General features: G+C 45.6%; 1 protein-coding gene across 7 annotated transcripts in view; it reads left to right on the forward strand.

Annotated features, from left to right (window-relative positions):
- The window catches only part of SLC1A2 (solute carrier family 1 member 2), a 168,472-nt gene that overhangs the window by 113,820 nt on the left and 39,894 nt on the right, over positions 1–14,758 (forward strand). For 6 of the 7 annotated variants that reach the window (XM_003480708.5, XM_085011449.1, XM_005660995.4 and 3 more), the window contains 2 exons: positions 1,655–1,823; positions 7,986–8,112. In XM_003480708.5, the coding sequence (XP_003480756.2) occupies positions 1,655–1,823; positions 7,986–8,112 (296 nt within the window). Of the gene's footprint in view, positions 1–1,654; positions 3,058–7,985; positions 8,113–14,758 lie in introns of all 7 variants that reach the window. The other variant, XR_014837076.1, reaches the window with a different exon arrangement.

The following is a 14,758-nucleotide window of genomic DNA, read 5'->3' on the forward strand; positions in this document are numbered from 1 at the left end:
GCACTCGGTGTAATAGAACTCTGACTAGAAAGTAACCAGTAGTAAAAGAAAGCAATTAAGCAGGGAAAAGATCATTTGAGAAAAGCTAGACACTAGGTACAATAGAACTCTAACTAGGAAGTAAACATTAGTCCTAAGTTCATGGGCCAAGGCAGGACAGGAGACTGTTTTAACTAGTTTTTAGCTGTAACAATATTTCCTAGTCATTAACTCGTCCTTCCTCCCTTTCTTTTTAGGGCTGCACCTGCAGCATATGGAGGTTCCCAGGCTAGCGGTTGTATCAGAGCTGCAGCAACGGGCCTACACCACAGTCACAGCAATGAACTTTCTGCGACCTACACCACAGCTCACGGCAATGCTGGAGCCTCAACCCACTGAACAGGGCCGGGGATCAAACCTGGTCCTTGTGGATATTAGGTTCGTTACTGCTGAGCCGTGATGGGAACTCTGAATCACTAACTCTTGAGTCAGCCTTTTGAGACTGAGGGGAGGCCTGCGGGCTAAAGGGCAAATAGTACGGGGTTTCAGGCCTTGCTGTTGGGGAATTTGGTGACCTGTGTTTGCTCATTCGCTGATTCTTGAGAGCACCTTCTGGGGGCCATGTGCTCCTGTACGCAGGACGCCACAGGGAATGATCCAGTGAGGGTCCCTGCCCAATAGAGCTTACTTGCCTTCGGGGACCAGGGGCAGATAGACCAGAACAAACAGGTGAACACCCAAGATACTTAAAAATTAAGGCATGTGAGCACGGAGGGCTGGAGGCAGGATGATGGGCTAGGCAGTAACTGGGGGAGACGTCTGAGCTGAGGGAATAACGGGTCAGAAGGAGCCTGGCTGAGAAGAACTGGGGGAAGAGCCCACTAAGCCAGGACGTAGACTTTCAGAGGTTGGCAGGTTTTTGGTACATTTGGAGAAGAGAAGGGAGTGGGGAGGGGAGACATGGACAGGGAGTGGAGTGGGTGCAGGAGGACCTGGGGCCAGGGTCAGACTCCGCTTCTTATTCCAGGAGAATTTAGGTCCTCTGTTTTCGAAAGGCAGCTGTGGATATAGCCAGAGCTCTACGTAGCCACACCGCTGGCGATGGCAGATAGCCAGGAAGAGGAGGTGTGGGGTCAGTGACCGGGGTTTTGCAGGTTTTAAGGTGAGGGAGCCTCAGGGGAGTGGAGTTGGCACCCAGCTGGGGTGGGCTAGCCCAGACAGGCTTGAACAGAGAGCCCAGGCAGATCCTTAACCCACTGAAAGAGGCTGGGGATCGAACCCGCATCCTCATGGACACTATGTTGGGTTCTTAACCCACAGAGCCACAGCAGGAACTCCTGGGTCTCACATTTGCTATTTTGTCCAGGATAATGAGAGAATCAGATGTGCATCCCTGAACGTGCAACTTGTGTCCCATTAGTGGATCGTACTGTTTGTAGTAGTTACAAAAGAACATTATAAATCCTATTAGTTATCGTGCTGTCTTTGTGTCCTAAAGCATCATTCTGTCAAACACAAACATAAAATACTCTCCGCTTTCATAACCTTGTTTTGGGCATTTCTTAATTACCTTTGACACATTGGGAATTTAAAACTATGTAAGCGGCCAGGCTCATTTGATGGCCCTTTACCCCAACCTTCTCATCTTTATGTTTTTTTTCCCCCACCCCATTAGATTCAAACAGTGACGAAGAAAGTCCTGGTGGCCCCTCCGTCAGACGAGGATGGCAATGCCACCAACGCTGTCATCTCGCTCCTGAACGAGACTGTGACTGAGGGTCCTGAGGAAACGCAGGTGGTTATCAAGAAGGGCCTGGAGTTCAAGGATGGCATGAATGTCTTAGGTAGGCAACCTGGTATTCACCTCCTCAGGGAGGCACCTCTGCCGGGGCCACGTGGCCAGCCTTTCCCGCAGGTCAGCAGCTGGGCATCCTGCGTCCTTCTCAGAAAGCATACAGCTCTCTCCAGGGAGCAACCTGAGGGTCACCAGTACTGATAGCTGAAAGATTAAGGGCAAGGGGGGGAACAGGAGCAATGCCAGGTGGGGACCTGGCAGGTGCGGGACTGACATTCAAGGGCACATCCCTTGACATTCTGCATGGTGTTGGCAAATCGCTTTCCCCAGTGCTCCATTTCATGAAGTTACACATCCAAGGCTTCCATGCCTGAAGCATTCCCCTCCCACCACCAGCAGCAAGCTGCCCTTGGACACATACCAGTTCTGTGCTAGGCATTAGGCATGTGCCCTCCTCACCTCCAGCCTTCACAGTCTATAAACAAATGCAGTGCTCTCAGAAGTCAAAAGTTTTGACATCGGGGCCCAAAGGAGCTTGCCAAAAAGGAAACTATCTTGGAGTTCCCATCGTGGTGCAGTGGTTAACGAATCCGACTAGGAACCATGAGGTTGCAGGTTCGATCCCTGGCCTTGCTCAGTGGGTTAAGGATCCGGCGTTGCTGTGGCTCTGGCGTAGGCCGGTGGCTATGGCTCCAATTAGACCCCCTAGCCTGGGAATCTCCATATGCTGTGGAAGCAGCCCTAGAAAAGGCAAAAAGACAAAAAAAAAAGGAAACTATCTTGATGTGGTATGTGCATACAATGGAATACTACTTAGCCATAAAAAGAACAAAATAATGCCATTTGCAGCAACATGGATGGAACTAGACTCTCATACTAAGTGAAGTAAGTCAGAAAGAGAAAGACATATACCATATGATATCACTTACATCTGGAATCTAATATAAGGTTCAGATGAACCTATGTACAGAAAAGAAACAAACTCATGGATTTGGAGCTCAGACTTGTGGTTGCCAAGGAGGAGAGGGAGGGAGTGGGATGGACTGGGAGTTTGGGGTTAGTAGATGCAAACTATTGCTTTTGGAGTAGATAAGCAATGAGGTCCTGCTGTATAGCACAGGGAACTGTATCAAGTCACTTGTGATGGAACGTGATGAAGGATAATGTGAAAATAAAGAATGTATATATACATTTGCTTTGCTGTACAGCAGAAATTGACAGACCATGTAAATTAACTGTAATTATTATTATTATTATTATTTTGTCTTTTTGCCATCTCTTGGGCCACTCCCGAGGCATATGGAGGGTCCCAGGCTAGGGGTCCAGTCGGAACTGTAGCTGCCGGCATATGCAAGAGCCACAGCAACATGGGATCTGAGCCGCATCTGCAACCTACACCACAGCTCACCACAACGCCAGATCCTTAACGCACTGAGCGAGGCCAGGGACCAAACCCGCAACCTCATGGTTCCTAGTCAGATTCGTTAATCACTGAGCCACGACGGGAACTCCCTGTAGTAATTTTTTTTTTTTTTCAATAAAGGAGACTGTCTCAGAATTCCTGCTGTGGCAGAGTGGGTTAAGGATCTAGCGTCGCCACAGCTGTGGCACAGGCACAGCTGCAGCTCAGATTTGATCCCCGGCCCAGGAACTTCCGTATGCTGCTGGTGTGGCCAAAAAAAAGAGAGGGAAAGAGAGACTGTCTTGTTTACCTTTCTGGGATCCCAATGAGCCCTTTCCCCGAGCAGGGAGCCTTTCAAGTGTGACATCCCAGGGGTTTCATTGGCTCTGCAGTTAGACAAGTTTGAATCCAGTTTGGATCTGTTACAGACCACTAACCGGTTACCTGACCATGGGCAGGTTGCACCACTTCTCAAGATTCATCTGTAAAGAGGGCATGGGGTTGGCACTTCTCTTGTAGATCATTATGAGGATTCAGTGAGATTGTGCACGTAGGGCACAGAGATGCATGCATGAGCTTCATTCATGTGAGCTGCTGTCATGACTAAAGGTGGGTGGAGCGCTGAGATGCTCAGTAAGAAAACACCCCACAGAGGACAGAGACTCCCCATCAGGTGGGTGGCTCTTTTGCTCATCCACCCTGGATTCACTCCCCACCATAACCCCTACCCACTGTTAGAATGGTGTCCCCCAAACAAGAAAGAGAGACATTTGGTCATAAGATGGGAAAAATGGGGAAACTATGCAGGTGAAGTATGTTGGTCCATACAAGTGAGGTTTCTAAGGGTTTGAATGAGAGCTGTTTAGAAAAGTTTGAGCTCTGGGCTCCTTCCATGGAGATTACATGCCCTTGTCTCTTTGGTAGGGCTGCCAGATAAAATGCATGTACCCAGCTACAAGTGAATTTCAGATCAACAACAAGAATTTATTTTCTTTTTCATTTTTGGTCCCCCCAAGGCATTTGGAATTCCCAGGCCATGGATCAGATCTGAGCCGTAGCTGGATCCTAGTCATAGCTGTGACCTATGCCACAGCTGTGGCAATGCTGGGTCCTCCACCCACCGTGCCAAGCTGGGGATCTAACTTACATCCCAGCGCTCCAGAGATGCTGCCAATCCTGTTGTGCCATACCAGGAACTCCAACCACTAGGAATTTTTAAGTGTTAAGAATATCCCAGATATTTCATGGGACATACTTACACTAAAAAAATGTCATCGTTTACCTGAAATTCAGATTTTAACTGGGTGTCCTGTTCTTTTGTTTGTTCTAGATTTGATAACCGTTCTCCTTACTCATCAGAATAGTGGAGAAATAGCTGGGGGGAAGCAGGATTGCCCAGCCACTGAAAAGTGGAAGCTTCAGTGAGGGATCTTTTCTTTGGCCTGGCAGGAAGTGGGTTGAGGAGGTGAGAATGAGGGAGGAGATAAGCTGACTAGGTTGCCAGGCAATGGAAGATGAGTTGGTTGTTGACCATCAGTGGGAGGTGAGAAGAGGAAGGAGAGAGGAGAGAGTGGGAGAATGCCTCTGAGAAGGAGGGTTTGCAAATATCCTCAGCATCCAGGCCGGTGTGGCTCTTCTCTTCCACTCTCCAGACATCTGTGACCTTTTCAGGACCTTCCCAGCTCCCCCTGGCCCCCCCAGACCTGAGGGCCAAGGGGCCCCACAGTTTTCTACTTTGGCCACGAGTAATGGGGCCAGGGCTTTGAGGTGAATCATTCCGAAGACTTTTGTGGTCTTTTCCAGATTCTCGGTGGATTCTGGGAAGTCACATGGCCTTTGACGGTCCTGGGGAGTTTCAGCCCCACTCACTCCTCTCTCAACCCCGGTGACCAAATCTAAGAGGGCTCTGTTCAAATGGAACACCCCCGTCCCAGTGAGTGTGTTCAACGAGGCCGTGTTTACACAGGGAAGCGGTTTACACAGGGTGCAGGTGTCCAAGTGCAAATTGAGGTCTGGAAAGCTGAGGGAAGTCAGACGGTTGAGAAACTTCCCATTTACAAATCATGGCTGAAATAAGGTTCTTTCCATGGTCCTCCAAGGGCAAAGATAGTGGCTTTTTTTTTTTTTTTTTTTTTGGTTTTGGTTGTTTTATTTTATTTTATTTTTTTTTGGCTTTGGAAAGTCCCAAAGAGCGAGCATTGCAATAGTGAAGATAAAATCTGGCCTCTGACTTTTTAAAACACTTCTTTCTTTCTTTCTTTTTTTTTTTGTCTTTTTGCCTTTTCTAGGGCCGCACCCACGGCATAGGGAGGTTCCCAGGCTAGGGGTCTAATCAGAGCTGTAGCCACCGGCCTATACCACAGTCACAGCAACGCCAGATCCGAGCCGCACCTGCGACCTACACCACAGCTCACGGCAACACCAGATCCTTAACCCACTGAGCAAGGCCAGAGATCAAACCCGCAACCTCATGGTTCCTAGTCAGATTCATTAACCACTGAGCCATGACAGGAACTCCATAGAAACACTCATTTCTTTACGCCGCAAACTTGCAGACTCTTTTGGACTCGAATCTCAACCACTTAAATCAACTCCTGTGAGAGACGGCTCCTTTCAGCATCTCTGTAGTATGCACAGAGATGGCCAGTTTCTGCAGACCCCACCGGGGGAGCTGTTTTATGCTAGTTCTTTGGGACCTTGAGACCTGGAGCATTTTCTTTTAAAATTTCCAAATGGAATTCACCAAGTGATAACTAGCTATTCTCAGCCAGAATGTTCACAGATTATTGCTCAGTTCTCCTCTAGCAAACGCCTCTCCACGGGCTTGAGAAGAGCCTGCCTGCGATGTCCTCTATTCCTGCAGAACTAGGTCACTCTCCCTGGTCGCTCTAATTCTGGGTCACTTTAATTCTCACTAAGCCTTTGTTTTTGTGGCCAGAACGGCTCACTGGTAAGTCACTTGTCGCTCTTTCTGGCCAAGAGCTGAGAAGGGGAACTATTAAATAGTGAGGATTAACAATTTTAGTGCAAGTTCTGGGTTCTTTTTGCTGAAGCTAGAGAGAGGGTCTGGTGGTTGAACAGTCTGGGTTGATATGTGCTTGCTGTGGGGAGGTGGGAGGTTTTGGCGACCAGGGAAAAGGTAAAATCAGAGGTTCAGAGAGAAAGACTTTTCCTCCAAGAGAATCAAATTATAATGCTGTAGTTTACCTTGGTACAGCTCAAGACCGCAGGCCTAAACAGACACACGAGGAAACTGGATAGAATAGGGAGAGACTGGAAATGACGGGACGGAGTGGGTGTGGGGAAGAAGAGGGAGAGGTTCAGAGAAAGTCAGATGGGCGAGCAAGGTCCCATCGTCAAGGGGACAATGACACGGATTTATAGTCCATGCAAGTCATCAGAATTGGAGCCCCAAGGGAGTTCCCATTGTGGCTCAGTGGGTTAACGAATCCGACTAGGAACCATGAGGTTGCGGGTTCGATCCCTGGCCTTGCTCAGTGGGTTAAAGATCCAGTGTTGCTCAAGAAATGGCAAAAAGGCAAAAAAAAAAAAAAAAAAAAAGGGAGCCCCAAGACTGGAAAGCGGATTGGGAGTTGAAGGGCACATGGTGATCTGTAATCAGAAATCCAGAAAGCCCCAGGCAGTATGGGGACATCTGTTAGCCATACACATGGGAGGGTCTGGGTGACACTCCAGAGTGAGACCCTGAGGGAGGGACCTGGTAGGGAGTAGTGGCGGAGAGAATGTTTTGGGGAAAGAAAAGCCAGGTCTTGGAGAAACTAACAAATCAGGCAGGTTCCCAGGACAGATACTTAGAATGAGGCAAAAGGCCGCCCAGAACTAAGACCCAAGATTGGCTGTTGGAGTTGGTCCAGGGCCTAGTGCAGTTTGCTGCTGACATCAAGAGGTGGAGACAGTGTTCAGTTGTTCCTCAAATCCTCCTGGACGAGAATTAGGAGTGACCCTGGGGCCAGGATGGGGTTACACTGAGGTGGACACCAGGTGATAACAAGTGAAGGAGTTAAGACGGCTGAGGGGCCAGGAAATAACAAAGACTATGTTTTCTCTTTATGATCCTGGGAAAAAACTCAGTGAAAAAGAAAGCATTCTAAACTTTTTTGACCATGGAAAGAATGGTGATGAATTAATGAATAACAGGTTGAATGCAAACAAACTGGGTCATTTGGGGTTTTCCCAACTGTTTTGTATTTCTCATTGCTTTCTCTTTGATTTTTTTTTCCTTTTTGTCATTTTTCCTCCTTCTCAAATTAGGCAATAGGAAAATAATTTTATCTTTAGGGTGTTCCTGGAGTGAACTATACCAGCCATGCATTGATTTGGGATAACACCAAGCCAATACAGACATAACCCTGGCAGAGACTTAGTTGTTAATTGGTCTCTGCTCTTCTAACATTGGCTCCAAAATTTGCACAAAACTCCCCAAGTCCCAACAAGCCTTGCTTTGTTAATCTACATGCTAAAGGAATCTGCTCACACATGATTTCAAAAGCAAGGACGAGAAAGAAGAGAGTACTTTATCGTTTGGAAGGAACATGAATTTATTTCCTCCAAGGAACTAACCTGCTTACACTCCAACTTGCTCATGTGGAAAATATTCAGGAAAGCCGTAATTATCCAGGGGAAAGGTATTTTCAGTGTGAAACCTAATGCTTTTGTCTTTTAATGCTTACTTCGTGGGGTAACAGGCGGTGAGAACGGGGCTCCCTACTTGGGGAATGGGAAAGCCCACGGGAGAAGAAATACATCCTTTATAATTTGTCCTTCTGTGTCATGTGATTCACCCAACAGGTCTGATAGGGTTTTTCATTGCCTTTGGCATCGCCATGGGGAAGATGGGTGAGCAGGCCAAGCTGATGGTGGAATTCTTCAATATTTTGAATGAGATTGTGATGAAGTTGGTGATCATGATCATGTGGTAAGTGGGCTTCTTCTTACCTCATTGCGGAGAGGACGTGAGATGGTGTTGGGGTCCCCCAGAGGACGCTGGAACCCTCCCAGCAGCAAAGAGTGGGCGGGCGTGAACCAAGTGAACCAAGCAAAGGGCTCTCAGGAAGGACTGAGAAAGGGCTGAAAAACCTCTCTTTTAGAGAGTTCCCCAGAAAATGGGTTGGAAACCTATAGCCAGCCCATGGACCACATCTCATCTGCCATTTGTTTTGTATGACCTGACAATTAAGAATGGGTCTTTTGTGTTTACTTTGCAGAAAAAAAAAATCAAAAGAGTAGTACTAGTCCATGACACATGAAAATTACTTGAAGTTCACATTCAGGGCCCATAAATCGTTTTACTGAAACCCAGCCTCATACCTGTTTGTTCATGTATTGTCTACAGTTGCTCTTGTGCCAAAAGACAGAGTTGAGGGATTCTGACCAAGAGTATGTAGCCTGTAAAGCCTGAAATATCTACTCTTTGGACCCTTATATAAAAAGTCTGCCCATCCTTGCCCTGTGAGAAAAGACAAAAAAAAAAAAAAAAAAAAAAACACTGGAAAAATCAAGCAGGAATCCTGAAACCTGAAGCTCTCAGGAAACATTGAGATAGGGCCAAACTCCCCGGGATATGGCAGGGCCCAGGGCCTGTGGAAGAACCACTGCTCCGTATGCTGGTGTACGTAAGCAATGGATCTTAAACTCGGGTTACTCGTGACTCATGTGGGGGAAGAAAAAAAAAGACAGAGCGAGACAGCTGTCAGGCCATGCAAAAAAAGTGAAATCACAGAGGATTGAACAAGAAATGCTCTTGGAAATCTGGTTCCACCCTCTGGTTTTACAATAGAGAAAACTATGGTCCAGAGACACTAAATCTTGATTCTTTAACATCATCCTGATCATCATCATCACAAAAAAAACTCTCTTTTATTGATTTCTTTTTATCTGCCAAGAGCCGTGATATTGCTTCATACCTATCAAATGCAATCCCAACAACCCTGCAAAAATGGCGTTAGGGTTCCCATTTTACAGAAAGGACCACTGAGGCTCCTTGACATGAATGAACTTGCCCAACATTATATCACAAGGGAGAGGAAGAACTGCAGTTTATACTGATGGTAAAATCTTTGGTGCATCAGTGGGTTTGTTTGAATCATCTAAGCAGTATTGATTCCGCTTCATCCCATGTGAGTTCATGGTCAGTGGTTCTGAGACCTAGGGTAGCTCAGGAGACTGTGAGTAGTCCCTCCTTCACCAAGGATACAGTGTCACCTCTGGTCACGGGAACCATCTCATGTCCCTTTTCTATCAGAAAGATTTTTACATGCATTTTTTTTTTCCCAATCCTTATGATGGTCCTGTACGTCTGCCTAGAAAGAAAATAACTAGGAGACCAAACCACTTGTGTGTGCTCTGTGCCATAAGAATGCTGGGTTACGGGAGTGCCCATCGTGACTCAGCAGAAACAAATCTGACTAACATCCATAAGGATGCAGGTTTGATCCTTGACCTCGCTCAGTGGGTTAAGGATCCGGCGTTGCCTTGAGCTGTGATGTAGATCACAGACGTGGCTTGGATCCTGTGTTGCTGTGGCTGTGGTATATAGGCCCTCAGCTACAGCTCCAATTGAACCCCTAGCACGGGAAGCTCCGTATGCCATGGGTGTGGACCTAAAAAGACAAAAAAAAAAAAAAAAAAGAATGCTGGGTTACAGACTCCCTGACTCTGCCCACTCCAGTGCTCCCCACCTGTTCCCCCCGCCTCCTCTGAGCCTCCTCCACTGCTGTGTGCTGCCTTCCCCTGAAACCCAACCTTCTTCTCTCTTCTTCTTCTCCTTGGCCCCTACTCCCACCTTACAAGGGCAGAATCTCCCCTTGACTTATATTTTATTTCCAAACATGGAGATGTGCCCATAGCAAGTTCTTACTAAAACGCGAGGAATGAGTGGGCCTGCCGAAGACCCCAGGGTCTCACATCAAGAAGGTATTCCTCTTGATTTCATCAACCTGATTTAATAAATCTGGCTTGTTCTGATCATTACTTTATTGTACTTTGGAAACAGAAAAGATGCTAGTAAAATTGTGTCCCTTTTTCAATGATTGTACTGATTTTTCAACCTCCCAGGCAATGCTAGATGTCTGACTATTTCTTTTGTGTGAAGATTTAAAGTCACATGCCATGTCCCGCTGTAAAAACATTTTATATTATTTATTTGTTTATTTTGTCTTTTTGCCTTGTTCTAGGGCCACTCCCGTGGCACATGGAGGTTCCCAGGCTAGGGGTCCAATAGGAGCTGCAGCCGCCAGCCTGTGTCAGAGCCACAGCAATGTGAGATCCGAGCCGAGTCTGCAACCTACACCACAGCTCACGGCAATGCCAATCGATCCTTAACCCACTGAGCAAGGCCAGGGACCGAACCCGCCACCTCACGGTTCCTAGTTGGATTCGTTAACCACTGTGCCATGACGGGAGCTCCGTGTAAAAACATTTTAAAAGCCTTTTAAATTGTTCCGAGCTTACTGAGAGTTTGAGGTAAACGGTAATACATAAAGCCGACCAGGCCTCTTGCTATTAAACATTAGGATCTGCCTTTTTTTCCCTAGAATTTCTAGCAGAGTGAACACCCAAACTCTAAACAGGCAGTTCATTTTCCTGCATTATGATCTGGGCAAGGTATGAAAATTCCTTTCTTCATCCATACCAATGTCATCGCCACAGAAGCCGAGGGAATCTTTGAGGAAATCAGATGAGTCATGGGATCAAGTGTAACCTCCTTTCTCCCGGATGGAGTGGGTGTGGGTCAGGAAGTGTCCTACCCACTGAAATCAAAATCCTAAAGATGTAGCATCATATCCCAGAAGATAAAAGCAGTCGTGAGTTAGGAAGAAGACTCACGGAACAGTTTCTGACAGCTGTTCCGTTACCTCATCCAGGGGAACAGTCCGGAGGGTGTTATATGGTGAGAGATCCCAACGCTACACATTTCTTTCATTCTTCAGCTGCCTTGTCAGTGATTGAGAATGATGTGTGTGAGAAGGTTCTAGATAAAACAGCCAACAGACTGTCCCTAAAAGACACCCTCGAAGCTTAAGTCATCAGAGGACTTTCGTGGTCTTCTCTATGTGGTAGTAAGAACAATAATAATAGCAAAATATATCATTGAGATTACTATTATTCTAATAATTATCAGTATGAAATTATAACAGAATTACTAAATTCTTGCAATATGCTCGGTATTTTTACAATTATTGCACTGTACCAAATTAAGTCATAACAGATTGTGATTCCTGCTCTATGCTTAATACTATTCCAGTACTTTCCATGCATTTTTTTTTCACAATAATAGCTAGCAAATAGAGGTGCTTTTGTGAACCCAATCTTCCTGTTGAGAAAACTTAGCACAGAGGTTAACTTGTTGCACAGCCTGAGTAATACATGTTATAGAGAAGTACTACCTAACTCAACTTCTGGATCCTCTTATCACTCGCTGTTGTGACTTTAGGTAAATTAGACACACTCTAAACCTCTCATCCTCATTTGTGAAATGGACTGATAGGGTTGTTATGAGAACTAAGTGGAATTATGATCAATATTTCTGCACATAGGAGCATTTCCTATGTGTCTGCCTAAGCACTTTATATGGACTAGTTTTTTTATTCTTGTTATATTGTAATTACCATTATTATCATCAATTCAGTCTGTAACCTTTGCTTCTGTGTGCATAAATTCCTTAAGAAGCTTGCAAAGCCCTCTGATTTATAAGAGAAAGAAAGAAAGAAAGAAAGAAAGAGAAAGAAAGAAAGAAAGAAAAGAAAGACAAACTCTTAATTTTGGTATGATTTTCATATCCTCATTTTTTGCAAAGTTTTTTTCAAAATCTACACAACTTAAATAGAAAGTAAAACTTGGCATAATCTTACCACTATAGAAACATAAAGTGAGAAGTGAAATCTCTGCTCACTCTTTCAATTCTCTTCCCAGTTAACCCATCACCACCACCATCCATCCACCCACCAGTCCACCCATCCACTCATGCATTCATTCATTCCTTCACTTCATAAATACTTTTTCTGTGCCTAAAGTAATTTTAGGCACTGTTGATATAATGGAGCCTGGAGTCTCTACGAGCTGACTTGCACCCTATCCTGATGAAAAGGTCTAATCCTTTGAGCAGAAGTCACTCCTCAGATAGCCAGAACCTCTCCCTAAGTGGACTGGGACAAATGAGACTTGCCTTATTTTCTGACCCTGAGTACCAACAGCATCTTTAGCTAACTCTTGGAATGTATGCATCTTTCTTGACAGACTCTTCCAACTCTGAGGTCCCTTAAAATCTGTCCCCAAACTGGCAGACTGGTGTTGCTACATGGGCCAGAACCTGAGTGGCTTGACGGCAGGCCTGAGAAAGTCCCTCTACTTACTTGCACTCCACGTGTCTGGCCCACCATCTGTCCTGTGCCTGAAAGTCCCGAATTAGTCACTTCAGTGGGTTAAGACCAAAGGCCTTGAATAAGCTGTAGCTAAAATAAATGGTTTCCAAAGACTGACCAAGGAATATCGGTATTTCATCAGTTGCAGATCAGATTTTATTCCTGGAAACATTGATTTCCAAACACATCAGAACTATTTGGGGAGGAGTTCCCATTGTGGCTCAGTGGTAACAAACCTGACTAGTATCCATGAAGACTTGGATTCGATCCCTGGCCTCGCTCAGTGGGTTAAAGATCCAGCGTTGCATGAGCTGTGGTGCAGGTAGCAGACGCAGCTTGGATCTGGTGTTGCTGTGGCTGTGGCATAGGCTAGCAGCTACATCTCCAATTTAACCCCTGGCCTGGGAACTTCCATATGCCATGGGTACAGCCCTAAATAGATTTAAAAAAAAAAAAAAAAAGAATTACTTGGGGAACCTGTTTGAAATGTGAATGCCCCAAGACCAGCTCCAGGAAATTTTAACACAATAGTCACGTGATGAGTCTAGGAAATCCATATTGTTTCAGGCAGGCCAGGTGATTCTGAGGCAGGAGTCTGTGGGTGCATGGACTGACTGAGTTCTGAGTTCATTAGTGCTGTGAGTGAGTATCTTTGTGGAGCCGAGTGCAGAGGTGAGGGGGCATCCTGGCGGGAATCTTAGGATGACAAGGACTGAGGTGCAAGTGGGCGGAGACAAGAATGGGTGAAGCAACAGTAAGGAAGAGACTTCAAAGGCCAGTCCCGGATGAACCAGTGGCTTTGGAAGTGATGCCCAGAGCTGAGGATACAGCGCATCTCAGGGCAGTATGGGAGCCACTTCCTCCCCAGCTCTGTAGTCATGTTCTTCCAACTTAGAAACTGGTCCCATAATTACTGGGTATCATTTGATTACTGAACTTTCATGGGAGCCCTTAGCCTCTGTATTTTTATTTTTTCATATCTTAAAGTTTTATTGAAGTATAGTTGATTTACAGTCTTGTGATAATTTCTGCTGTACAACAAAGTGATCCAGTTATACGTGTTTACATATCCACTCTCATTCAGATTCTTTTCCCACATAGGTTATCACAGAATATTAGGCAGAGTTTCCTGTGCTATACAGCAGATCCCCATTGGTCAATCAGTCTATATACCTCAATGTGCATATGCCAATCCCATACCCCCAGTCCACTCCTCCCCCTGCCCTCCACCTGCCCCCTTTGGTAACCATAAGTTTTTCAAAGTCTGTGAGTCTGTTTCTTTTCTGCATATAAGTTCATTTATATCCCTTTTTTAGATTCCACATATAAGTAATATCATATGATGTTCATCTTTCACTGTCTAACTTCACTTAGTACCATCATCTCTGGGTCTATCCATGTTGCTGCAAAGGTCATTATTTCATTCTTTTTAATAGCTGAGTAATATTCCATTGTATAGATGTACCACATTTTCTATATCCATTGCTCTGTCAGTGGACATTTAGGTTACTTCCATGTCTTGACTATTGTAAGTGCTGCAGTGAACATCAGGGTGCATGTATCTTTTTGAATTATGGTTTTCTTCAGATAGATGCCCAGAAGGGGTGAATCATGTTGCTGGATAATATGGTAGTTCTCTTTTTAGTTTTCTGAGGAACCTCCATACTGTTTTCTTTTTTTTTTTTTTTTTTGTCTTTTGTTGTTGTTGTTGTTGTTGCTATTTCTTGGGCCGCTCCCGCGGCATATGGAGGTTCCCAGGCTAGGGGTTGAATCAGAGCTGTAGCCACCGGCCTACGCCAGAGCCACAGCAACGCGGGATCCGAGCCGCGTCTGCAACCTACACCACAGCTCATGGCAACGCCGGATCATTAACCCACTGAGCAAGGGCAGGGACCGAACCCGCAACCTCATGGTTCCTAGTTGGATTTGTTAACCACTGCGCCACAACGGGAACTCCATCCATACTGTTTTCTATAGTGGCTGCACCAATCTGCATTCCCACCAACAGTGCAGGAGGGTTCCCATTTCTTCACACCCTCTCTGATATTTATTGTTTGTGGACTTTTTGATGATGGCCATTCTGGTTGGGCTAAGGTAATACCTCGTAGTAGTTTTGATTTTCATTGATCTAATAATTAATGAAGTTGAACATCTTTTCATGTGTTTTTTGGCCATCTGTATGTCTTCTTCAAAGAAGCAACT

This window comes from Sus scrofa, chromosome 2 (assembly GCF_054392235.1).
Source record: "Sus scrofa isolate SSC_HxYL_T2T_F1_AM1 chromosome 2, Sscrofa_HxYL_maternal_Yorkshire_Landrace_v2.0, whole genome shotgun sequence".
Lineage (NCBI taxonomy): Eukaryota > Metazoa > Chordata > Mammalia > Artiodactyla > Suidae > Sus > Sus scrofa.